Raw genomic sequence first — 26,218 nt, 5'->3', positions numbered from 1 at the left:
CTTTTTGTGGCCGGAGGCTTAGAAATGGGCCACGGAGGGAACAGAACACCCAAAAAGGCTTTTCTGCAAGCAAAGGCCTTCCGAGGAAGGGTCGCTATCCACCGCCCCCTTGTAGCTAATGGAACAAGGAGGTGTTGCAGGTCCCTTGAGAAGGGGGAACAAGTGATACCGTCACTACTGAGACAGAAAATCTGAATAAACTTCATGTGCTGACTGAACAGAGTCCCACACACCACAGAGCTGTCATGGCCGCCCTCGGTCTGGGAAGAGGGAAGAAGGCAAGCCAGGCCCCAGGCTGCTGGACATTTGGCTTGATCTAAGCTCCGGCACTCCAGCCAGTTCCCTGGCCACCCCATTTCCCCAGCTGTGGCCAAGGCATCAGGAATGGAAAAAAACTTTATTGGCACCTGAGAAATATTCAATGTCCCATTGTCAAAGGCCATCATGGGCGGGTCCCTGGACACTCTCTCTGGTTGGCCCCTTCTGGTCAGAGCCGCCCAGGGACCACAGCGGCACACCCTAGTCCTTCCCTCCAGCACATCCGGGGCAGGCGACGGGCCCACGAAGAGCACAGCAGGTGAGACCCCAGAGGTCGGCTTATGTCCACGGCCTCACGGGTCAGGATCGAGGGCTTCCCGGGTCAGGACTCGAAGTTCAATGGAAAAGAGATCCTCCCAGGGGCCTCGGATCCAGTCCAGCAGTGCAGTCAGTTGTTCGGGACACACAACACGAAGAGACCAAAAACTCTCCAGTCGCAACACCTGCGGGGCCGAGGAGTCGGCGAGCTTACGGCCACCCGGAGTGTCTCGTCATCCTTCCCCACCCCGAAGCCTCGAGCACCCCCCGCAGTCACAGCCTTCCAAGCTTCTGAATCCCCCCCATTCACTCTAATTCCCCGACATTCCCTTCCCAGGCCGCCTCCTGGCCGAGGCTCCCCGTCTCTTCTGTCTTCCTGGATTCCCTCTTGTCCTCCCTCCGACCGTTCCCGAGGCCCCTGCGAATACCTCATCGTACAGTGCCAGGCGCAAGGCCGTCGGGGCTGTTCGATACACCTGGATGGAGTTGAGGCTGCTGAGCGGCTGCTGCTCATGGATGCGGACAGAAGGATCCAGCCTGGAGGGGGCTGCCGCCGGGGACGCCTCCTTGGCTGTCTCTGGAGAAGGCCCGGCCCGAGGCCACACGGGGTCTTCATCCAGCAGATACAGGGTGGATGGAGTTATTAACAGGGACACCGGGCAGACGGAGCCACCTGCAGAGGCAAGAGGTCAAGAGGCCTGGGCAGAGGCGGCTGAAGAGCTCCCTGGCCCGGCCCACGGAAGGGTGCAAACACGCTTTGGGTCGGGAGGGGGGCCGCCCTCCACCCCTCTGTCCTCGGCGCTCTCCCCTCCTTCTAAAGCCCCAGGGGTGGGGGGGTCACGGCCGCTGCTGAGGTGACAAGACAAGCACAAGCGGGGCTGGGGGCCATCTTCAGCTTTCTGCGGCTCCTCAGGCCCCTGGGGGTGGGAACTGGTCCCCGGAGCAGGGCTCCAGCCAAGCTCGGGACGCTATTGCTCCCCCCATCCAAAGCAAGGCTCCCCCCAGGTAGAAGCAGAACATGCCACGAGACACAGCGCCCCTGCCCGTACCTTCGATCCGAAATAGCCGCAAGTAGAAGAAGTGGGGGTCCTCGGGGCCACAGTCGGCTCCCAGCAGTGGCCTGGGGACAGGGGCCGCGTCAGGGAATGGGCGTCCATGGGGAGCTGGGTAGGGGGCTTTAACAGGAGGGGAGAAGGGCAGTGGCAGGGGGAGCACCCCGGGGCAGAGAAGGGGGGCCAGGATGGAGGCAGGGAGCGGGGCTTCTGCTCCGCCGTCGCTGGCCAGGGTCCCCTTGGTTCCCAGGGGGCCGTGGGACGGAGGACTCACCAGAGGCGGTGCTCAGGAATCATCTCCTCTTTGGTGGCACTAACTCGGGACCTTCGGCCAGGAGGAAGGGCCTGCAGGATGGCTGCAGAGAGCCCAAGGGGGGATCGGGAGAGCAATGGAGCTCCGGGCCCAGAAAGACACCTCGAGCCGCCAGGGGCCTCCCCAACACTCGGTCACCCCCACTCCCCGCTCCAGAGCCCCCCAGGCCTCTCCCCCTCTCACCCTCAAGCTCCTCCAGGAACGCCCGGCAGCATCTGGCCTCGCGGGGCAGCAGGACACAGCCGCCCCCGCCCCCTGCCCACTCCAGCCGAAGGCTCTGCCCGGCCAGGCCAAGCTCCAGGCGGCTCAGGTCCTGCAGGGAGACGGCGAGGCACGGCTGCAGCCAGCTCGAAGGCTGGCCCCTGCGGGCAGAGGGAGGAAGCATGGCGGGCTGAGCCGAGGGGCAGAAGCGCGCCCGCCCGCACGGCTCCCCTCCGCTCGCTCACTCACCGCAGCTCCCCCGTCACCTCGAGCACGTAGAGCCTGAGATCGGACACAACGACCAGGGAGGGCACCTCCGCGGCCCGGCCACGGACCACCACCGGCACCTAGAAGAGAGGAGCGGCCGGCGGTCACCGAGGGCTCCGGGAGCACGGCGGGCAGCGCTCAGGCCGGGGCAGCCCCGAGTCCCACCTGGAGGTAGCACTGAAACTCCTCCTGGACATCCTCGAACACCTCCACGTCCAGGAACAGTCGGATCCGGTGATCCACGGAGCGGAGGCCGCGGCGGTCTGAAGCTGGAGGCCAGGCACAGACCGAGTCCTCATCCGCAGCTCAGCCTTCCCTCTCCCTCTCCCGCCCACTCCCGGCCCGGTTTATGAAAGGGGACGCAGAGGCCCAGAAAGGGCGAGCGGCTGGCAGGTCAGGGGTCAGACCCTGAGCCCGGACTCACCAGGACAGAGGCCCCAGCTATTGGCATCGTGGGGCGCCTGGGCCCGGGGGGAGGAGCTGCTGAGGGGATCGCCGTCAACATCGTCCAAGGAGCCGGCGGGGGTGCTGGGGGGGTGCGAGGAGGCCGGGCCCGGCCCCGCTTCGGATCCATCCCCACCCGGAGCGTCATCGTCATCGTGTTGGGGCCACAGAATGACGTGGTCACTGCCACACACGGGGCACAGGATGGGGGAATCTGCAGAGAGGGGGGCCGTGAGGTGCCCCCCACAGAGGCTCCCCCGCCCCAGCCGTGCTCACCCCACACCCCCTCCCAAAGCCGCCATCACCCCATTAGGGCCCCCTCCCTGCACCAGAGGGAAGAGCCTGTGTGCGGGCAGGGAGGGGGCCAGCCTCGTACTCGTCTTTGGTGTCCACCCGCCCTGGCTGTCCAGCTCCTCTTTGGAAACGGTCACTGTGCTGAGCTGATGGCAGCGGAGGCAGCGCAGCCGGCCTCCCACAGGGCCTCCGGCTGCCCCCGGCTGAAGCCTCGTGGCAGCCGCTATAGGGGCCAGGACAGCGAGCAGCTCCTGAAATGTAAGTGCAGCCTGGCTGGAGCCTCTCCCCAGAGCCTGTCCAGGCCCCGCCCTTCCTCTGTGCCCCCCCAGCTCCCCGGGCCCCCCAGGGCCTGGCACCTCGGCAGCGGCCGGGGCATCGGCCTCCAACACCAGGTACCGTCGGAGCTGCCGGTCAGAACAGATGTAGGAGAAGCGCAGGACGAGGACCGGGGCCTCGGCGGCGGCGTGATCACAGTCCTGGGAAGAGGGACGGAGAGGAAGGGAGGCCTAGGAGGCCGCAGGCCCCGCACACCCTCCCCATGCACGGGGCCCCCCGCCACCTCTCCCCGTGCCGCCTCTTACCGCAGACGCTGCCCCACTCCAGGCCTGCGGCTCAGCCTCGGACTCCAGCTCGGCGGCCTGCAGGCTCCGAAGGTCCAGGCGCTCGAGGATGCGCGCGGCCTGCAGCTCCACTTCCAGCAAATGGCCGGACGTGACCCGGAGAAAGCGCTCTGGGCCGCAGGCCCCGTCGGCCCCCTCCAGCAGCCGCACCAGCACCGGGCGGCACAGCTCCACTGGAGAGAGACACGAGGGGAGGCGCTGGGACACCCCGAAGGCCAGGCCCCTCTCAGAGCACCCCCTGATGGACACACACTCTCACCTTCTCCGTCCTCCTCAGGGCCTCCCTCTTCGGCTTCCTCGGCAGCTGCCTCCACCCCCGCAGCCACCCCTTCCTCTGCCAGGCCCCCTTCTGGCCCAATCAGGAGGGATCCCTCTACGCTGCTGGCTCCCTCCCCCAGCTGCAGCGAGCTGGAAAGGCTCTGAGTATTTGGGGGGTCCAGGGGGAGCTCGCCAAAGTCAGAGGTCTTGGGAGTCCCCAGAGGAGGTGTCCCAGGGGTCTCCAGGTGGCTCCGGTACTGCAGCCAATCACTACCAAATCTCTCCCGAAAGCTGTTCATGAGCTCCAGCTCCCGCTGCTGTTGCACAAACCAGCCTAGAAGAGACAGAATAAAGGGGTGAGGGGCCGGGTCAGGTCTCCCCAAGCCCTTCGGAAGTCTTCAAGGCCTCTGTGATGGGCCTTAGAAGATGGAGGCTGAAAAGCGCATCACCCTGGGGCCAACCTAGTCCCTTGAGAATCCAGAACCAACCACCCAGCACAATGGGGGGGGGGGGCCCAGAGAAGGCCTTTAAAGGAGGGGAACTGCAGAAGGGTCAGGGATGGGGAGGCATCATCAGCAGGGACAGAAGCAAAGGTCGGGAGGCACAAAGCTGAAACTCTGGGGGACATGAGGAAAATCTGGGGCCGGGTCTCACCAGCGGGGGAGGGTTCCGGAGTTCGGGGTTCAGGATCCGTGTCGCTTGGCTCTGAGATACTAGCCTGTCTCACACGGACTCGGCTCTGAGGGTGACAAAAAGGAAATTCCTTTCTGAGTTAAGCGGGACCTCAGGACACACAACCCTTTGCCTCCAGGTACCCCCACCTTCCCCCAATCCAACACTGCCAAGGGTCGGGGTGAGTGGCCCAGGCACAAGGCAGTGCAGGCTCACCCTGGACTTCCGAGGGAGAGGGCGCACCAGGACAGCTCCTGAGGAGGGGCTGTCACTGAGGTCAGGGCCATAGGAGGTCTCGGAGGCACTTCCGCCGAGAGGGGGTAGAGGAAGGGCCAAGGAGCAAAGCCCAGAAGATGTGGGAGGCTGGAAGCACATAAAAAGAATGGGCTTTTATAAAAACAGAAAAAAGATACAGGCTTCAGTCATGGTAAGGAACAGGATTATGGCTGCCAATTAGGCAGGAAACCATCACCACTGCCAGCATCACCACCACCACCAGCAGCCCCTCTGAGTTCACTGGGCAGCACCTATTAACCTGCCTGGCCCACCCTATTTGGTCCCTGCCAGATCCCTCTCCCAAGACTGACCTGCAGGTCTGCACGGGACAGGGGCTCCCCATCCAGAAAAAACTGAAAAGAACAAAAGCTGCATGTGAGCAGGGAAGTGCTGGGGAGGGGGAACATGAGCAAATGCTCTGGATACCCTGGAGAAGGGCAAGGTGGGAAAAGTGCAGGACACCCCGAGGACCCTCAATATTGCCAAAGTGGCGACAAGAACAAGAGAGACAGCACGCATGTGCCACATTCCAAAGGGCCCAGGATTAGCCCCCAAGCCTGGCAAGAGGGAATGCAAAGAAAGGTGGGAGAAGAAAAGTAATCAGAGGCGAAGAACAATTTACACAACAACCACAATGGCATGAGAGGAAATCATCCTGAAGCCTCCAGATCCTGGGTCAGTGACAACCCATTAGCCTACAGAGGACCCACAGCATTCCTTCCTGCCACCTCTCTAGAAAGAGCCAAGGCATGAGACACTTTCAGAGAGGTTCTACATGACTGTCCTGATCTGAGACAGGACAGGATTCTCCTGGGAAGAGTCACTGAGAAGTAACACAGTGATATAAATAAACCAGAAATGTATTATTATATTATATTATTATAGAGCATGATACATACTGTGGAACAGGGAAACCTATGAAAGGTTGCAGAGTAAAGTATGCAAAGACAGAGACTACAGCAATGGAAATAGAAAGAACAATAAAACAATCAAAACCAAATGCTGTGAGATAAAAAGAGCCAGTTGGACCCCCAAGCACCTCCCCTGTTCTTTGGCACAGTTTGAAGTCCGTGGGGATGAATCACTGCCTATAACATCAGACTTTTTCAATATGTCAGTTCTATCGATTTTTCTCTTCTCCAGTCTTTTCTTGCTTTAAAAAAAAATATTCCTTGTTACAACAATGGATCTTGAGAAGGAAAGGAAGGATGGGAGCAGGAGATCCAGGCAATATGAAAACAAGATATCAATTAAAAAATTGGATTTTCAAAAATGCTTTTAAAAAGTTGAAGAAAGAAAGGGCCAAAATAGTTTACCCCCAGGGGAGAAGCTTCCTTGACCTGCGGTGACAAATACTGGACAGTAGCTGCTCGGTGGTCAGGGTGAAAGGACAGAGGATTCCCCTCTAGGTGAAGCTGTGGAGACAGAAGATAAACTGCATCGAGTACGATGGCACTGAGCTGAGAGGAACGCTGGTCCCTCAACTTCATTCTTCCAGCCAAACTCAGAGCTTGGGCCCTCCTCCCAGCACGGAGAAGCCAGCTGCCCGTCCCCCAAGGCCCTAGCTCACTCTGTGGAGCTCAGGCAGCATGCTCAAGGGCACGAGCTCTCTGTGTTGTTCTAGAAGATTATACGCCACATCCAAATGCCGAAGGCCCCTCAGCTGATCCAGCCCTGATGGGGAGAATCGGTATCAAAATACAAATACCACACTAGGCACACTTATGCCCTAAATAAGCTCACGCCGCCATCCCCACTTCTCTCAGGGCCCCTTTCTTTCTTTTCTCTATCACCTTTCTCCTCCGTGCCTCCCCCTCCCACTCACCACATAAGCTTCGAAGCTCGTTGCCCCTCAGTACCACAGTCCTCAGCACAGCTCCTGAGGGGCCCATCACTGGGACTGACTGAAGGCGGTTATAAGAGACATCCAGATGTCGCAACTCAGACAATGCCTGGAGGGCAGAGATGGCATAATAAGGCTAGAATAAAATTGTACCCACGTGTGGGAGACAAAACAGCCTAAATGAGCTAAGATTTAGGTCCAAATGGTTGTGTCGGGTAGAGGAGTACAGAAGGAAGAACTGTTTAGGGGCCGGGGGTGCAGCTATCGCAGGCCTCCACCCAACCCCCCAGCCCCAGCTACTGCCCTCACACTCACAGTCAAGAAGTCTTCACAGTCCCTGACTTGATTGTGGCTTAGATTCAAGATCTGAAGAGCTGACAAGAGATGCTGAGGGAAATGAGTCAAAAGGAGCCCCTCAGGATGGATGGCTCCATTTCCCCCCTCCTCCCTTCAGGGCCCTTCTCCTCACCCCACTCACCAAGGATCGGTCCAAGGTAGTCAAAAAATTATAACTAAAATCAGCACAAACCAGGGCAAGCCAGGGGAGGGCAGAGCAGAGGTCACCTCCACAAGCTGACAGCAGTTCCTGAGCAAGGAGAAAAGCTCAACAGTCTGCCCACCTTCTCTGAGGGTCCCCCACAGCCCATGTCTTATTCCCCACCACCAGGAACAACATCCTCTCAGAGGAAGGTGGGCACCATGCCCACCCCCTCCCACTTTCCCTTTACCTCGAGTGCTCGGAGGCTTCTGCTGCAGATCAGAGTCTCAAGCTGAGAGTAGACTCCCCGGAGGCCACACAGACAGTGAAGGGGGACAGCTCGTAGCTGGGGAGAAGGTTTCATAACCAAAAGAGACAGAGGAAACAATAAGGGAGATGATGGTAGGAGTGGAATTATTGTAAAAGTAGTTGATATGACAAAGGAAAAAGAGGGGTGACTAGGTGGCTCTGCCTTGGAACAGATACTTAGTCTTGATTCTAAGATGGAAAATAAGAGTTATCAAAAGAGGAAGAAGAGGTCATGTACTGCTGGATTCTGGGAAACCTCTGATGAGTCAAGTGAGGAGGGCAGAGGGAAAGAGGAAAGGATCATCCCTCTCAGATCCCCAAAGAGCTTCTTCAAACTGAGCTGTACAAAGCCATGCCCTTCCCATCTCACCATACCTCCAGCTGCTTCAGGGACTTGAAGGGGAAGATCCTGATGGGGCCTTGAGGGCCAGGGCCAGGGATATGTACTAGCTAAGAGAGAGAAAAGAATAGAGCTCCCTGGAGTGAGCCATGGGCCTCTCCCTTGACCCAGCATCCCTTAATTATACAGGGCCGCCTCTCCTGGATCCTTGCAACCAGACCTTGAGCCAACCTACCTCCAAGCCCCAGGCTCAGACCCCTTGAACACTTGTTAGTTGCCTACTCCCCCTAATACCCACATTCCCATCGGCCCCTAAACCTTGAGTGAAAGTGTTTTCTGCAGGATATCGAAGAGGAACTGAAGCTGCAGGATAGTAGGGGAGTCTGCAGGGTGGGAGGGCAGAGCCACGAAGCCAGCCTGCCCTGGACCCCAGGGCCCCAGGTGAAGTTCAAACACATGGTTCAGCCGCTGCAAGGTGGTGGTCAACAGGGTCAGTGTGCTGCAGCCGGAGAGGACCAGGTCACCTTTGGGAAAAGGACCAAGAAGAGACACAGTGAGCTGGGGAGCTCTACCCCTCAGCACCAATGCAGAGAGCCTCAGCCCACTGACCTGCTTTCCTGAGGCCAGGCCAGCTTGTCTCTCACCATACCCCAGCCCTGTTCTAAAACATCTGGCAGCACCTCACTGCCTCCAACATGAAAGCACGGCTCCCCAGGCTGCCATTTGATTCTTTATCAAGCCTTCACCAAGGGCCTGGGCTGTATGACCCCCAGAAAACTCGCCGGATTTAAAGTCACAGTGCTTGGGTTCAAATCCCGAGTCTGTTTCTGACTGCCTTTCCCTGAGCAGTCACTTCCCATCTCTAGACTTCTGCATCCTCCTCTACAAAATGAGCACATTAGATAAGATTTAGGGACCTTCCAACTCTAAAGCTATGAAGCCACAACCTTACCATATGCTCCATAGACTCTAGACAAAAATGAAACAGAACTCACCACCAAGACGCTTATACACTACTGTAGGGAGACAGAAAAGTTAACCCAACATTTAAGCAAAGTAAATGAGGGGAAAAGGGGGAGAGAGAGAAATCAGGTAATAAACATTTATTAAGAGTCCCCTAACAGTCAGGCCCAGTGACAAGCACTAGGGATAAAAAAAGACGGTGCCTGCCCTCCAGGAATTCACAGTCTAAGGAGGGCAAACAACACATAAACCTGTATGAACAAGCTAAATCAAGGATAGATGGGAAATAATTAAAAGAGGCTGGGAAAGGCTTCCTTCCTGCAAGAGGAATCTTTGCTGTGACTGAGGGAAGCCAGCAAGCAGACACGAGGAGGGAGAACATACATTCTGGGCAGAGAGAATGTCTAGAGTCAGGAGATGGAGGGTCTTGTGGCTGGAACAGCCAGGAGGCCAATGTCATACGTTATTGGAGGGGGGGATGCACTAGGTGCTGAAGGGCCTGGGACACCATGAAAGGCATTTGCATTTGATTCTGGAGGGAAAAGGGAGCCACTGGAGTTTACAAAGAAGGGGGAACATGGTCAGACACATACTTTTAGAGAAAGCACGTTTTTCAAAGAATGAAACTACCTTGACTTCAGCCTAGTGATGGGGGAGAGGATTATCCCCCCAGGCAGTAGCCTGACAGGTGGGAAGGAGGGTGCTGCTGGCTACAGTCTTCCATAGGAGAGGGGACAGAAATTAGGGGTAAAGAAACATGAGTTCAGTCCTGGATAGGCTTTATTGGAAGGCAGTTGGAGATGTGAGATCAGAGCTCAGTAGAGAAGCTGAGTCAGGAAAGGCAGATTTGAGAAAGCTCAGCATGGAGAGAGTCGTGATGAGATCACCAAGTGAAAAAGGAGAAAGGAGAGCACTCGGGGCAGAACAGAGGGACACCCCCAGGAGGGGCATGGTCTGAAGGAGGATCCAGAAAGGCAGTCAGAGGAGTGGTCACATAGGCAGGAGGAGAACTAGAGGTGGCTGAAATCAGAAGGCTCTCAGAGAAGCCAGAATCAGGGAGGAGAGAGAGATTGATGGAGCCAAAGGCTGCAGAGAGATCAAGGAGAACGAGGATGGAGAAAAGGCCAAGGGATTTGAGAACTAAGAGGTCATTAGTAACGTTGGAGAGAGCACTTTAGGTGGAATAATAATGTTGGAAGCTGGACTCCAAGCACCTATTGCAGATGGTCTTTTTGAGGAATCTGGCCAAAAGGGCAGAAGAGATCCAGGAGATGGTCAGCTGGGATGAAGAGATCAATTGAGGCCTTTGTTGAGGCAGGACGAGGCATGGGCATGTTTGCAGGCAGTTGGAAAGGAGTCAATAGACAGAAAAACCTGAAGATGAGTGACAGAATGAGGATGAGAATAGGGGGCAATCTGTGGGAGAAGACAGGATGTTCCAGGATCCCTTGAGCAGGCAGAGGCTTAGCCTGGGGAAGGGGAAAGGCCGCCTTTGTATAATGTAAGATGTAATGTAAGGGGGTCGTGATAAGATCACCAAGTGAAATAGGAGAGAGGAGAGATGGATGGAGGAGAGAGTGGCAGGCAACACCTAAGGGATGATGGGAGAGAAGAGGGGGTTCAGTGGACAGCCCTCATAAGTAGGGGAAGGGGGAGCCGTGGGAGGTCTGAGGAAGGATGATAAGGTTTGGAAGAGCCAGGTAATGAGCAAATAAGGAAAGTTCAGCAGCTTTGCCTAGGAGGCGGTGAGGAGCCAGCTGAGGTTGTGGAACACCAGATCAGAAAGGACTCTGGCACAGTGGCACAGGAAAAGGTGGAGAGAGCTAATGGAGCCGTCACAGGAGGGACACGGAGATGGCACCTTCATGGGTGACACAAGTTCAAGAGCGGGATCATCTTTGTGCGTGGCTGAGCTGGCTTGAAGCAGTAAGTCAAAGAGTCAGTAGTTTGGGCTGGAGGAAAAGTTGAAAGTCCCCAAGTATTAGAGTAGGAACAGAGGAGTGACCTGGAGATCTGGAAGAGCTACCAGGATTCAGACAGGAAGCCCTGGGTTCAAATCTTATCTCAGTCACAGCCAAGCTGTGTGACCCTGGGCAAGTCCCTTAACCTCCATTGTCTAGCCCTTATCACTCTCCTGCCTTGGAACCAATAAATAATATTGAGTCTAAGACAAAAGTTAAGGGGGTTTTGTAAGAAACCAATTATTCTCTTTTAACGATGATGATGATGATGATGATGATGATTAACAGCTCAAAGAGCACCTACTATGTGCAGTCTTTGTGTTATGTAAGCACTCTATAATTATGTTCATCTTAGGACTTAGAAGCTATTATTATCATTTTATTGGTGAGGAAACTGAAGCAGAGATAACGTGACTTGCCATGGGTCACACGGCTAGGAAGAGCGGAGGCAGGATTTGAACTCAGGTTTTCCTGATTGCAGGCCAGGCCCTCTGTGCACTATGGTGTCCCCTAGCGGCCCAAAACGACACAGCTGGAAGGCAGCTCTCGAACTCGACACACCATAGGGCATGGGGCTCCAGGGCCTCGGGGAGGGGCTGGTCATGTGAGCTGCCCAGCGTGGTCCCATTCTCCCCCTCTCCGTCCTCGCTCCCTGACCCGGAAGCGCCCTTACCCGAGTCCTGCAGCAGCCCCGCCAGCTTCCACACCAACGAGCTCGTCGCCATAGCAACGAGGAGCTTGGGGGCGGAGCCGGAGGAAGGAGGACCCCAAGCTGGAGCGCCGAGCCGAGCGATCCCACCCGGCCTCCTCCCCACCGCCTTACTAGGGTCAGTTCGGGGCGGGGGAAGGGGCCGGGCGAAGAGACACTTCACGGCTCTGGGCAGGAGGACAGAGCGTGGCACAGGAAGTGAGGTCGGGCTCCGAGGTGTCCCAGGACCCCTGAGAAGGGCGTGCGGCCGGAACGATCCTTCCGAGGTCCCGGAGCCCCTCCTACGGACTCCGCCGCCGGACACCGGCCTGGGGGGAGGGGGGAAGGAGAGAGAAAGCGGAAGTTCCGCCCCGCCGAGGCGGAAGCTGAGCCTTGAGGCTTCCGGCTCCACGGTAGACGAAGCGGAAGAAGAGGAGGAGCCAGGCTGCGGTCTCTCGTAGCGACTTGCGAGGAGCAGCGTGAGCGCCCAAGGAAACAGAATGGCTTTTCAGCTTCCGTCCGAAGGCGGAGCCTCCGACCATTGACGCTAGAACTTGGCCCCTCCTCCCACCGCTTGTTCCTACGCGGATCCTTCCCTTCTCTGGCCTCCTGCATTTCACATTTCTAAATAAATAAATCTAGGGGGAGAGGGGTATTTATTTTGTTTATTTTTAAAACCCTTGCCTTTCGTTTTAAAATTAAAACTATGTGTCGCTTCCAAGGCAGAAGAGCGACAAGGGCTAGACAATAAGGGATAAATGATTTGCCCAGGGTCACACAGCTAGGAAGTGCCTATGGTCATATTGGATCCCAGGACTTTCTGTCTCTGGACCCAATCCGTGATTTTTTAATGAGTTTAATTATCAGTACGTACAAGTTATCAGATAAGCCGGATTTTTAAAGGTAACCGTAAAATCATTTGCTATAAACTAGTTTTAACATATATATATAAAACAAGAACAAACGACCCCCCAAAAAAATATATATACGTACACATAAATATTAACATATGGCTGTTAGCAGATTATCCACAACTTCTTTTTCACGTGTGCCCCTTCTCAACCGACTTTTCCCCCACCCTGCACCCCTTCAAGCTGTGTTGCTTTCGTTTTTATTGGAGACCGTGTTCTGGGTCTGTATTTTGTATTACAGATTTTACAGTGTTTGTGTCATTACCGAAAATACAGTCCATGCTTGTACTCTCTAAAAACAACCTTGTGGTCTGGGCCTCTTCTTTATAAAATAGAATAATAATGTTCTTTTGATCGTAAATTTGTTGTGGAAATTTTATTGTGAAAAAGTCATCAGCAAATAAATATTTCAATATAAAAAAAGCAAGAAAGTTCTCTTTTTCTGCCCAATTCAAGCATCACAACTTCTGGGAAGTCTTCCCAGATACTTCATGTTGGAACTTATGTGATGTCCCTCCTCATATCTCATTGTTCTGTTTCTACCCCCAAAATGTACTATCTTATAATTCCATATAGTATGTCTAATCCCCTTTTTATGTAACTACATATTATATAACATATAATGTGCCAAATACCTTCCTAAGTACCTCACAAAGATCATTTTATCTTTACAACAACCGAGGTATGAAGGTGCCGTTATTATCCCTGTTTTACAAATGTGGAAATTGAGGTAAACAGACTAAGTGGCTTGGGGTCACATAGCCAGGAAGTGTCTGAAGCTGCATTTGAACTCAGATCTTCCTAACTATAATAATAATAATAATAATAATAATAATAATAATAACAATAACAATAACAATAATAGTTTGAATGTATACCTTGCTTGTCATGGGCCAGGCACTATGCTAATTAATTTACAAAGATCGTCACAACAACCCTGAGAGGTAGATGCTGTTATTATCATTTTATAGTTAAGGAAACTGAGGCAGAGGTTAAGTGACTTATCCAGGGTCATAGATAAGAAGTGACTGCATTTGAACTCAGGCCCACCTCAATGTCTCACAAGCTCTGGAAAAACAAGGACTTCAAATGATTCTTTTCTACAGGGTTTAAAATCCTGTTAAATTTTCTCTTCCACTGTAATTAGAACCAACTTTGCCCTCGAGGTCAGACAGGACTTGTTCTCATGTCATGTGTAACTCAACCATGTGCCAAGTAGTTTGCCCATTCAGTCACTTAATGGATGTTGATTTGTACCCATAAATTGAAGATCTCTGAGGCATCATCATCTAGATGAATCTAAGCTTTTTGAGGTCAGGAATAATGCTTGGATTTTTTGGTATCCGAGAGCCAAGCACAAGAGTGGGCCCTTGATGCATATTTACTGAATTGAATTTAAACCTACAAAAAGGAAGCCAAACTGAAGTCTTGTAGAGGAAGGATCAGGGGTACCAGTTCCAGGCAGAGATTGTCGTGTCCTAGAAGAAATTTCTAGTTCTAAGAAAAGATGCATCGTCATCATACTGGGAGCCAGGAGACCTCTGTTCTAGTCCCAACTCTACCTTGAACTTGAATATAGGACTCCCCTGGGACTGTTTCTTTACTTGCTTAAAAAGGGGGTTGGACTAAATTAACTCTTAAGGTCCTTCCTGTTTACCAAGGATGTGTGTCCCTCCCTGGTGAAAGACTGTGGAATATTCTCATGAATGCACTGAAAAATCACACGCAATTTTTATTTTTAAACCCTTACTCTATATTGGTTCTAAGGCAGAAGAGTGGTAAGGGCTAGGCAATGGGGGTTGAGTGACTTGCCCAGGGCCACACAGCTGGGAAGTATCTAAGGCCAAATTTGAACCCAGGACCTCCCATCTCCAGGCCTGGCTCTATCTACTGAGCTACCTAGGCACCTTGCCTCCCTCCTCCTCAAAGCCTTTTTGGTCTCCTGTTTGCATACTTCTCAAACCCCAATGTCATTTACTAATCCAAATTAAGAAAAAGGAATGTAAATAAACCTTTTTTTGCCTTCTAGAAAACATTTTATTGAAAAGTATATACTGAGAGGCATTTCTTCATGAAAATATGCTAAAAATAAAAACAAAACAGTTGAAATAAAAATTGTACTCAAGTAAACAAGGAGCAATGGGTCTTAAGAATAGGAGGACAATTTTACCTACTTACTGGTCAGGGACCTACCTCTGGGCTATAAACCACCTAGAATTAGGTAGAGATTGACTAACCATTCTACCATCCCACATGCCAAACTTGGCCCCTCCACAGACCACTAGGTACCACATGGCCATAAAAGGGCTGCCTAGTCACTTGGTATATGAGTTTTCCAGTGATTTCCATACCCCTGTGAAATAGTTATCAGGAAAAGGTACTGACATCTTTTTTGTTTGACACAGCATTGAAGTCAGTGATTTGTCCGTGGCTCCTTCAGATTTCTCCAGTATAAGAAGAAGAAAAAAGGCTTCTTTGAATTTCCTTTCATTTGGCAAATTCTACCCAATTTTCAAGGTATTTAGTTTAAGCCCCATCTCTTCTGGGAAGTCTTCCCTCAGGTGTCCATTTCAAGCTGGTTTTTCTTTTAACTCCTACAGCACTTGCTGTTTCTCCCCTAAAACCTAGCCTTTGAGTGTGTACTGAGGGGTCCTGTCCAGAGTACACAAGGTATTCAGGGAAGATGAGTCCCTCTTCGGGGAGGGCTTTCCGAGCCCCTTTGTAGGACTGCTTTCTTCTTTCGGTGTCTCCCCTGTGACTCCAAGAAGCTCTCAGCTGCCACATGGGCTAAACCAGGTTGAGAGCAATGGACAGACCCACTGATGAGTTAAAAGGGTGTCTACCCCAAGCATGGGAAGACTTTCCCAGCCCAATGTGCAGAGGAGAACAATTTGTTCCAACGGCCACGAAGGAGGCTGAAGCAGGGCTGAGGAGCCCTTAGAGCTCGGTTAGACCTTGAAGAAGCCAAGGTCATCCACTGCTCCCAGGCCATCGCCAATCGACCTGACTTTTGTCTTGCCACTGGACTAACGTGGCTCTGGAAGACAGAGAGGCTGACCACTTTGGGCGACTGTGCTTCACCCTAACCCAGTTTACACGTGAGTCCAAAGACACCACCTACGATATCATTTTGGTCCTCTTCGAGCACAAGGGAGAACAACCAGGTCGTCCTGTGGGTAAAGCGCCAGGCTTGGAGTCATGAAGACCTGAGATCGATTCCCACCTCAGCCACGTGCTAGCTTCATGGCCCTGGACAATGGGCTAAACCAGGCTGAGAGTAATGGACAGAGCCATTGACCAGCCAGAGAAATGTCTACCCCAAGCATGTGAAGAATTCCCCGGCATTTAACCTCTCTCTGCCTCAGTTTCCTCAGCCATCAAGGGTTGGGAAGATTATGGGAGGAAATATTTATTAAACATGTGGTGCCTAGTAGGTGTGTAAATGGTTTTTTCCTGCCCCCTTAGTCTCCTGTATCATTCTCTATTTAATGTGTCTGCCTTATCTCCTCAGGAAGCTTTTTGAGGACAAGGACAGTATTTTATACTTCTTTTTTCACTGTTTAGAAAGAAACTGCTTTTTACATGCTGGGTTTAAATTCTTGTTCAGTGTTCTGCTCAAGTGTAGTGAGAAGCAGCTTTGCTTCTGCAGGAAAATGATCAATAATTTCAGATAGAAAGGGAGATTTTTCTTTTCTTTTCACAGTTCTATAAGCTGGGCTGGTATCAGGAGCAGCTGCTGGTTGTTAAACAGACCATTGACTGAGAACCCTGAGCAAATAATACCAGATAGGTGGGACCAGGAAGAGCTCATAGTTAACAGCTATTTACTAACGAGATAGATAGCAATGGACATCTTATTTGTCCTCACAAGGTCCTATTATTATCCCCATTTTACAAGATGAGAAAACTGAGGCTGAGAAAGGTCCACTTAGACAGAGCCACGTAGTCTGAGGCAGGATTTGAGCCCAGGTTTAGTCTGACTCCAGGTCTAGTGCCTCCTGGCTGCTGTTACGAGGTTCTTTCTCCAAAAGAATCGCAGGATGTCAGGCTCTGCCTGCACAAAAGCCCCCTCTATAGCATACCCCCAAGAGGCTGTCCGGTCTTCACTGAACTTCCAGTAAGAGAGAGCTCACTCCCTTCAGTAGCAGCAGCAACCCACTCATCACGAGGAGTATGGGCTTTCCTAGAGCCTATATTTGTCCCCATAGACCCCAGCCCTTCTTCCTGGGGCTCTGCAGAAAAACCCACAATGAGAAAAACCAGGGCCCCTGGGTAGAAGGAATTTAGTGAGACGGGAAGGAATTGGATTCAAATCCTGGTCCTGCCTTTCCCCCCTCTGGAACTCGGGATGTCCGTCTGTAAAATCAGTTATTGGGCTAGATGACCCAGAAGGATCCTTCCCTCCCAATCTATGAGCTTATCCACAATCAGTGACTGAAGGCTTTTTGTTTTAATGAGGCAGCATGTCCCAGGGGGTAGAGCCTTGGGCTTGGAGCCAGGAAAACCTGAAGACAAATTCCACCTCGACTGCTTCCCAGCTGGGGAACCTTGAGCAAGATGTTTACCCTGGCTCTGCCTCAGTTTCCTTACTGAAAAACGAGGAGGTTGGACTAGATGACCTTCCAGCCCTAAACTTGTCTTGTTTCAATCCCATCTAGCTCTACTTCTACTGATTTTGAAGAAGCAGGAATCAAAGGCTGGGAAGATGGAAAGAAAAGGAAAAAAAAAACTTTTGATTGTTTGGGAAAAGAGATAGAAATGACTTTCTCTAGGGAAACAAGAGTCAGTAGCTACAAAAGAAAACCTTTCAAGATTTTGGTGTGATTTGAAATGGCTAAGTGAGTCCCAGACCATTCATGCACCCAAATATTTTGACTCTAAGTTAGAAGAATGATTAAATTTGCCAAAAAAAAAATTCTAATTGATGTCTATACATAAAATTAGGGCAGCTAGGTGGAACAGCATCCAGGCCAAGAGTCAGGAAGACCTGAATGAAAATCTGGGCTTTCCACAATTACTAGCTGGGCAAGTTACTTAACCCTCTTTGCCTCAGTTTCCTCATCTACAAAATGGCCTGAAGAAGGACATGGCAAATCACTCCAGTATCTCTGATGAGAAAATCTCAAATGGGATCACAAAGAATCAGAAATGACTGAATAACAGCAACATCAAACTTGGGTTAAAATCAATAAATAACAGGAAACAGGGTCATGAGAAAGGTACTAAATTTGGTCTTGAAAAACTTGTTCCTTAGGATTATCTGTTTCACTATTTAAAATTCATTCTTAACTTTTAATAGATTTGTATTTCGGTTTGTTTTTTAAGAGGATAATTGGATGGGAAAGCATGTTAATCTCCCCTCCACTGCACCTGGTGTTTTAGAAACCATAATATGCCCTTAGACAGGCCCCACCGCCTTGCTGGGGGAGCCTAATTGAAGGAAAAGAGGCCATAATTGGCCTGGAAGCTGGCCAGAATTGCAAACCTGAATATAAAAACCAACAATACTATCATGGTGCAAGTTGCATAGTAGGTGTTTAAATTCTTGGGGTTTTCTTTTTTTTTCTTTTTTCTTTTTATTCATTTTAATTTTTATTACTTATTTTTATGCAGTATATTTTCTGGGCAAAGACAGGGTGGTATCAGGCTGAATTTAGACCTGCCTCTGACACTGACTCAGTGAAAGCCACTCACTATCCACTATTGAAAAAATAACATGTGGGTAGTTAAATAACTATTATTAGGTTGGTGGTATAAGGTTAAAAGGTGTTAGATGATTTCTAGGTTCTTAATAGTCCTTGGGCTAGTAAGTTAAAATCCTATAGATCTGGGAAAGGATCCAGGGAGAGACTGACAAGGTAACAATAACAGAGTTTTAGTATTTAACTGGGACAGGTAAGGGAAGGGAATGGGATGAACTAACTAGGGTAGAAATCAATTTCCTCCCACCAAGGTCCAACAGATTTCTACTCTGATCTCTACCTAACTTGACCCAGCTACCTATACTCTATCCTATCCAGAATCTCCACACACTGCCCCCACTTGGATAGTATTTAGGAGTAAGGGAAAACTGGACAGGAAACAGGTCCACTGGGTTTGTAGGGACATCTCATGGCGGTTGTCCTTCAGGGTCTGTCAGGAATCCAGTTGGGTCTCAGCAACATAAATCCAAAGGAAGGAGAGTAAGGATATGGCTACACCTTCCACCAGTGTAGCTTACTAAACTCAACCTCTTCCTGGTCAGTGAAAGCTGGATGATCCACTCAGACAGGATATGGAGAGAGATGGAGCCAGTACCTCTAGAGTAAAGTAAGTCCAGGGACTAATTGACACCAGCCAGTCACTGACCCCAGAGTTCTGGAATTTTCTCTCTCCCTCTGCCTGTCACTTCCACTTTCCCTGACAGGCTTATTATCATTGTCAGTGTGATTGGATTTATTGGAAATAACTTGGTCAACTAGGCCTTCAGTCAGCATCCATTCTTTTTTAGAGAGTTTAAATTAGAGTTTGAGTCCAGACATAATTGGAAGGAACCTTAGATATCTAGTCTAGGCTCCCTGCTACTCACCCCCCTTTTTAAGAATGAATAAGCTGGGTGGTTCAGTGGATTGAGAGCCAGGCCTAGAGACAGGAGGTCCTAGGTTCAAATCTGGCCTCAAATACTTCCTAGCTGTGTGACCCTGGGCAAGTCACTTAACCCCCATTGCCTAGCCCTTACCACTCTTCTGCCTTAGAACCAATTGATTCTAAGGCAGAAGGTAAGACTTAAAAAAAAAAAAAAAGAAAGAAACCTAGATTTAAGAAAGTTAAGTATGTTGCTGAACAACAAATGAAAAAGTCAGAACTTTAATTTAAGTTCCCTGACTTCCTGGCCTTGTGTTCTTTCCTAGATACCAAAGGAGATTGTTTAAAAAAAAAAAAGTATCATTTAAAAGGGATAAAACAGGGAGGAAGGGAGGGAAAGAATATAAATCATGTGACCATGATGTAAGGGTTAAAATAAGGGTTTGACAAAAATAAAAGAGCAGCTTTTAACAATTTTATTAAAATAGAGATAGAAAAAAATACAGGAAAGGAGAATAATATAGGAGAGAAAGAAAATTTCCTAATGTCTATACTAGTTATCCTATAACAACCTATAATTACTACCTATAACTACCTATAACTATGGCTAATAACAACCACCTCACAAAGTTCCAACCCAATCCAGCCCAATCAAAATCAACCCAATCAGTGTTTAATCCAATCCCAATTAGGTCTGTCTAGAATACCAGCCACCTCCCAAGACAGTTCAAGGAAAAAAAAAAAACCTAACAGCCAAAACACCCAAAAGCCTAAAAGCCCTCTAAAAGCTAAGGCCAAAAAGCCCTATCAATAAGCTCAGGCCCGCCTTTTATATTCCAGCAACTAAAGGCCAAACACCAACCCAACATACTTCCAGCAGCCAACTTCCCCAAAACTACCAGCACCTAACTGTCAGCAACTGATGCTGGCCCCTTTTATACCCTTTTTCTACCTCACTTCCTGTCTCTGTGGTTCCTCCTTCCTATTTCTATGGTTTCTACTTCCTGTCACTGTCGACTGGTTAATCTCTACACATCTCTATGGTAAGAGGACCTCCAGCTCCCAAGTTAAATTAAAAAGGGAATAAAGAATTCCTTTTTACAAAAGAAAAATATTCTAAATTAATTAATCAGTAAAAAAATTAAAATTAAAAAATTTTAAAGGGATAAAACTATACCATAAACCTATTATCATGTAGCTCAGACATAACAAAAGCGAAATATGTTCTTTATAATAAAATTATATATTTGGGGCAACTAGATGGCTCAGTGGATAAAAGCCAAGCCTGGTGTTGGGAGGACCTGGGTTCAAATTTGACCTGTGAGACTTCCTATCTATGTGACTCTAGATAAGTCATTTAACTCCCATTGCCTAACCCTGACTGCTCTTCTGCCTTGGAACTGATACATAGTATTGATTGTAAGATGGAAGGTATGAGTTATTTGGTTTTGGATTTTTTTTTAATAACTGTATCTTCTAAAAGCCCAATAGTATATTCCAGATCTGTTGCCCAGACTGCTATTAGAAATGACTTTAGAATGAAGGTGTCTGCCTTCCTCTCTGTCCTTCAAGACCTAGCTCAAATCCTCTAATGCCTTCATAGGCATTATATGTAAGAAGTGATAAAAAACTTGGATACTGACTGCTGGCGGAGCCTTAACAAGTTAGTTATACTTTGGAGGGATCACCACAGGTTTAGGGTCTCATCTACTTTCCATTTTCTTTAATCCTCATCTTCGGTCTTGGAATTCATACCATGTATAGGTTCCAAGGCAGAAAAGCATTAAGCAATTGAGTTTAAGAGACTTGCCCAGGGTCACACAGCTAGGAAGTGTCTGAAGCTACGTTTTGAACCCAGAACCTCCTGTCTCCAGGCTAGTACTCTACCCACTGAGCCACCTAGGTGCCCCTGCTTTCCATTTTCTAAAACTCAGTATTTTAACATCTGTGCATGGTTCAAGCTCTGGGAAACAATATACACTCAGCCAATGCACAAGAGAATGGTTTATCCATCAATAGTTTCCTGGCTGAGATCTTGGAAGTCTTTTCATTATATCAGCAACAAACCAGCTCTTAGACAACGTACTGCAGCCCATTTCTGTCAGGGTCAGTCAGTCAATAAGCATTTATTTAATTAAACTCTGATTGTGTGCCAGGCATGGTATGAAGTTCTGGGGATTCGAAGAAAGGCAAAAACCCAGTCTCTGGCCTCAAGGAACTCAATACCACATTTAAATGAGATAAAGAAAAGCTATAGACAAAGTCGATTAAGGATGATCTTGGAGAAGAAAGCCCTAGCAACCTAGGGGACTGAGGGAAGCCTCCTCCACTTGGGGGATTTGAAATGAGTCTTGAAGGAAGCCAGGAAAGCCAAGAGACCAAGATGAAGAGAGGGAATGTTCTGGCATGAGGGATAGCCAAAGCTTGGAGATGGGAACTGTTTGAAAAGCAGCGAAATCATAAAGGGTGTGGAAGGGATTATTTTTATGTCTGTTCTTATTAACATCCATTTTAGCGGTCATTTTTTTGGCCACATCCCCAAATCCTGAGGTTGCCTTCTGTTTGGTGGCTTCCTGTTGATTTCTGTAAATTCCACAGGGTGCAATTTCGAATGTTCCCAGAAATCATTCCTGATGCCACCATGTGGGAAGGCCCCGTGGGTGTGAGTATAAATCACTGCCATTGGCTGTATGGCCCCCCCAATCCCTGAGTGAGTTGCCTTTGTCTGATGACCGTGACAGGGGTGGTAGCAGCAATGGTCTACTTAGCTGGAGTTGAAAAGGGGTGAAGGACTATGGGGGAAAAAAAAGGTGATCGACCACAGGAGGGAGGCACTTAGCAGGGCAGCACTTGTTCTGGCTGGCAAAGTAGATGGCAAAGTGACCAACACAGAGTAATCGGGTCATTAGAGTAATTAATGAGCCATTCTCTTGTGTCTGGACTTCAAGACTCCTCCAGGTCTTTCTCTTTAGGGCATGGGGCTGATGAATTGCTTTTGCCATCCAGGTGTTTGTGTCATCTGTTTTCTATCCTAACTCCCCCATTATGCCCAGGGCTAACTGAAAGGGAAGACTGTTCTAAAGGAAGGCTGCCTTTGGAAGGCTTGAATGTTCAATAACCTTAAAGAAACGGTAAATAGACAGGGTAGTGACACTAATTAGGCAAGTAGCTTCTCCACTCCACTGTCAATCTCATAACCTGTGAAATGAGGCAATTGGCCATGGTGATCTTCCATCCAACACAGGCTACCATTCGGTGGATAGTGAGGTCACCTAATTGTTCAGGCTTTAAAGCTGGAAAGGGAACAGTTAGAACCTGCTGCTCTGGAATCCCAGAGATTTGCTGGGCCATGTAAATAAATGACTTTTCTTTCAGTTGGGTATCTCTCCTTCCCAGAAGTGGGCCTGATTTTCCCCTAAAGCCCTTGAGGATGTGTAGGGTAACCCTCCAAAGAGGTGCTAGGAAGTTTTAACAGCTGATACTATGGGGTAGGGGGAGGTGGGGAAGAGAAAAGGGGAGCCTCTAAGGAGGCTTTTAAAGGAAAAGATCTTTCTAGTCCCTTCCCTCTCTAAATCCTATGTATCAAGAGAGAAAGGTTAGACTGAGCTTAAAGAATTTTCAGCTTCTGCCTTTCTGATTTCAGCCATGTGCACTTTATACCTCATCTGATTATTTTTGCTTTTCCCCTTCATTATGTATTGGAGAGAGAGAGAACTAACTTCAGAGGTCTTCCATATAAGGAGAGAAGGGTTTTTATTACTGCAAGACCAAGAAAGCTTCAGGAAATGCTGGTACCCAGGAAAGGGACTGTTAGAGCAAAAACTCTAGGAAAGTGTGGCTCTGTTTAAAAAAAAAAAATAGTAAAACAGCAAAGAGTGGTCCCAGTTTCAGCTATAAATACCATCCCTCTTCTTCTTTATAACCTCTCAGAGTCAGGATGGCAAGTGACTCAGTGGTAGCCAAGCTGTTGTAAGTGGCACAATGTTTAGAGTACTAAGCTGGAGTCAGGAAGATTTCACTGAAATCCCACCTTAGATATTTGTTAGCTGTGTTACCCTAGGCAAGACATCTATCCTTAAAAGGTCTGCCTCAGTTTCCTCAACTGGAAAATGGGAATAATAGCACCCACCTCACAGGGTTGCTGTGAGACATACTCGTAAATGCTTATTCCTTCCCTTCCCTCCTTCTGTCCCATCAGCCTTGTAGACCAAGGTCTAGTTCCTGAGACTTCACTTCAGAGACACTGAAACATCATTGAGGGTTCACACACCAAGTCGAGGCTTACTGGCTGCCTTTATTAGGAGTCAGTGTGGTCAAGTCTAAGGCCTTGGGGCCTTTGGGAGGCAGTGTCCATGGACGTCTCAGGGGCTACCTTAGCTTCTCATTTCTGTCATGTCCCCAGAACTCAGCCCCTTGTCTAGAAGGATATGACCCCACCCCCAAAAGGTACTGTTCACTCTTTAGTTGGGGAAGAACCTGGATCTGCAGCCAGGCAGGAACAAGGTGGGACCTAGCTAGACAAGCCCAGGGACAGTCATGCCCTTCAGTCACCAGCTAACTTCTGCCCAGGGTGGCTAAAACTCTCAAGCATTCAGGGAGGTCCTGCATGGGAAGGTGCTCAGAAGGTCCCGGTATACTTGGTCTGGAAGGTTTCTCCCCTCCCAAACCTCACAGCATTCAGGGCTAGAAAGGGAGGACGGCTTAAGGGGCCCTTTAAAAGATTGATGCTATCTGTCATCCAAGGGTCCAGATGGAGCCCCCTTGTGTGCCCTCTCAAGGAGCTGCAGAGCCATCATGGAAGCCTTGCGCAGTCTCCTCTCCGCCCCACAACGAGCCCCCGATTCGGGGATTTACAGGTTCAGGTCAGAGCTGCTGGGGGTCCCTGGAATTCTTTGCTCCAGCTCTCCCCCACATGGCTCTGGGAATGGGAGGAGGGCTCCTTCCCCAGCCATTGTCTCTAGGCAGTTATTCATGTTTGCAGCAGAGAAGCGTGACCTTGGACAGGGAGCACCAGCACTATCAGATGAGAATGGGGGGCAGGCGGGGGAAGCTGTCCCTTGACTCCGTTTTGGCCCCGACTTTAGGGGAGGCGGGGGACCTCCTAGATGCAGGCGCAGTGCTGAGTGAGGAGGTTGGGCACTGTCTCATACTTGAAGGAATAGCCTCCGTCGGAGGTGGTTCGGACACGCAGGGGTCTCATGGTGCCGGGGAGTGCCGCGCAGCAAGGCGGGGAGCCGGGGGCCAGAGGTGGGGGCTGGGCAGGGGGGAGGGCAGCCCCCGGGGACAGGACTGGAGAGGGCGCCAGCCCGCAGCCCCCGTGGCAGTAATGGAAGATGAAGCTAGGCGGGTGTACAATCCACTGGTCCCAGCCAAGTTCCTGAAAGGAGATATTGAGGGCAGCCCGATGGCAGTCTGCATGGGCGGCCGGCTCTTCGGAAGGGCGCTGCAGCAAGCGCAGGGCGGCTGGAGACCAGGGCCAGGATGGGGGAGGAGGTGACCGGCGAGCCCTCTCCCCCACGCCGTGAGGACGGGCCCTGGTGTGCGCCACCAAGAAGGGGGTGGCATCGAGCCGGGCCAGGCAGGGGCAATCGGGGCATCGGAGCAGCAGAACAAAGAGTGGACGGGCCAGCAGGGCGAGCGCGGGGGCTGCCAGGTGAAACACCACCCAGTGGCGGGGAGCCGAGCCCACTAACACCGGCACCGCCACGGGGACCCCCGAAGACATCTCCAACAGGGTCACGGGGGGGCCTGAGCTGTTGTGGGCCTTGGCACCCGCCCTGTCCAGGCCAGTGTGGAACCACAGCTGGGCAGCCGTCACCTGGCGACTTCGCATGTGCAAGGAAGGCCGAAATGTGTACGTGAATAGGCCTTCCGCCTCTCCCGACTCTGTTTCATCCTCACAGCCAGGACCTGGAGGAGACAGACAGCTGAAGGGAAGAGGGCGGCCATGGTTGGCAGGAGCAGGAGAGAGAAAAGACTTAGGGAAATGGGATTTTTACTGCCTCCATTCTTCAAACCAGGTGCAGAACTGAATGGGAACGAGCCCATATTTATTGCCTTTTATGAGAGAGCCTCCACCAGGAATGGAGAGAGAGAACTCCTTTCAAAGAGAATCATGAAGTAGGGGAGAGAAAAGTCAGAAGGAAGGGAAAGCTAAAGGCAGCCAGGGTGCCCCAAAATGTTCCTAAGTCACCCTTGGAAAATTCCTCCTTTCCCTCTCTTGCATGCTAGACCATTTCTGGAAGTTTTGTCATTCAGAGGTCCCAGGAGGCTAGGGCTTGGTGGGGACCAGGAAGCAGGGGGAGGGATTGAAAGAGATAGGAAAGAGATAGGGTAGTTAGGTGTCTCAGTGGATAGAGTCAGGCCTAGAGACAAGAGGTACTGGGTTCAAATAGAAAGAAAGAAAGAAAGAAAGAAAGAAAGAAAGAAAGAAAGAAAGAAAGAAAGAAAGAAAGAAAGAAAGAAAGAAAGAAAGAAAGAAAGGAAGGAAGGAAGGAAGGAAGGAAGGAAGGAAGGAAGGAAGGAAAAGGAGGGGAGGGAAGGAAAGGAAAGGAAAGGAAAGGAAAGGAAAGGAAAGGAAAGGAAAGGAAAAAGAAGAAGGAAAGGAAGAGGCATGATCCCAGATGCCTACTGGCCCTTTCTAGACACTTATTCCATCTTCCATCCCCCTGCTCCACTCAGGTTACCTGTGCTTGGGAAAAGGATGACCTGTGATAGGTCCTCATCTTCATTTTCCATGCTTCTTCGTGTGGAACCCCCAGTCTGGGCATGCCTGCGGGGCAAGCGCCGGGCCCCAGCCTCTCCACCATCCTTGGAGTTGGTGGGAGGGCCCAAGGCATCCAGCACCAGGGCCCTGACTTTGGCCAGCACCAGCTCCCTGTCTGGCTCTGGGCCCTGGCATCCATGCCCACCCTTCATGTCCCTCAGCAGCAGAAGCAGCACAATGAGTGGCAGAGGCAGCATGGCCATTGGCTGCATTAAGATCGCCCAGCCTGAGCTTCCTGCTGCCCTTGGTTCCGGGTCCACTGTTCTTAGTGCCCACTCACAGCAGGTTCTAGCCTCCTTCCTGCCCTCCTCACCCCACCCCGTTCACCCCCACTCTTCCTTGCCAGCCCTCTCTCTTCTTCCCACGCCCAGCGGTCCTGGCTGGCATTGAGGCCTATCTCTGACGCAGATGTCTGTGGCCCT

General features: G+C 50.6%; 2 protein-coding genes across 2 annotated transcripts; both read right to left on the bottom strand.

The window, feature by feature from the left end:
* Positions 1–382: 382 nt before the first annotated feature.
* Positions 383–11,833, bottom strand: LOC123242750 (serine/threonine kinase 11 interacting protein). The gene is made up of 24 exons (XM_044670782.1): positions 11,541–11,833; positions 8,262–8,467; positions 7,979–8,053; positions 7,545–7,640; positions 7,295–7,402; positions 7,132–7,203; positions 6,799–6,925; positions 6,544–6,647; positions 6,290–6,388; positions 5,285–5,326; positions 4,914–5,060; positions 4,680–4,764; positions 4,027–4,359; positions 3,729–3,940; positions 3,504–3,623; positions 3,230–3,398; positions 2,834–3,067; positions 2,575–2,678; positions 2,392–2,489; positions 2,125–2,303; positions 1,903–1,984; positions 1,626–1,696; positions 1,005–1,249; positions 383–761 (listed from the first exon to the last, which is right to left on the bottom strand). Exons 1-24 carry the CDS (start codon positions 11,590–11,592, stop codon positions 612–614), a joined length of 3,210 nt encoding a protein of 1,069 aa, XP_044526717.1. The 5' UTR covers positions 11,593–11,833; the 3' UTR covers positions 383–611.
* Positions 11,834–24,131: 12,298 nt separating this feature from the next.
* Positions 24,132–26,014, bottom strand: INHA (inhibin subunit alpha). Its single transcript, XM_044667575.1, has 2 exons — positions 25,717–26,014; positions 24,132–24,940 (listed from the first exon to the last, which is right to left on the bottom strand). Exons 1-2 carry the CDS (start codon positions 26,006–26,008, stop codon positions 24,132–24,134), a joined length of 1,101 nt encoding a protein of 366 aa, XP_044523510.1. The 5' UTR covers positions 26,009–26,014.
* Positions 26,015–26,218: the final 204 nt, after the last annotated feature.

Source organism: Gracilinanus agilis, chromosome 3 (genome assembly GCF_016433145.1).
Source record: "Gracilinanus agilis isolate LMUSP501 chromosome 3, AgileGrace, whole genome shotgun sequence".
NCBI classification, from domain to species: Eukaryota; Metazoa; Chordata; class Mammalia; order Didelphimorphia; family Didelphidae; genus Gracilinanus; species Gracilinanus agilis.
Note: the sequence above shows the minus strand (reverse complement) of the source record. Positions and strands in the feature narration are given on the sequence as shown.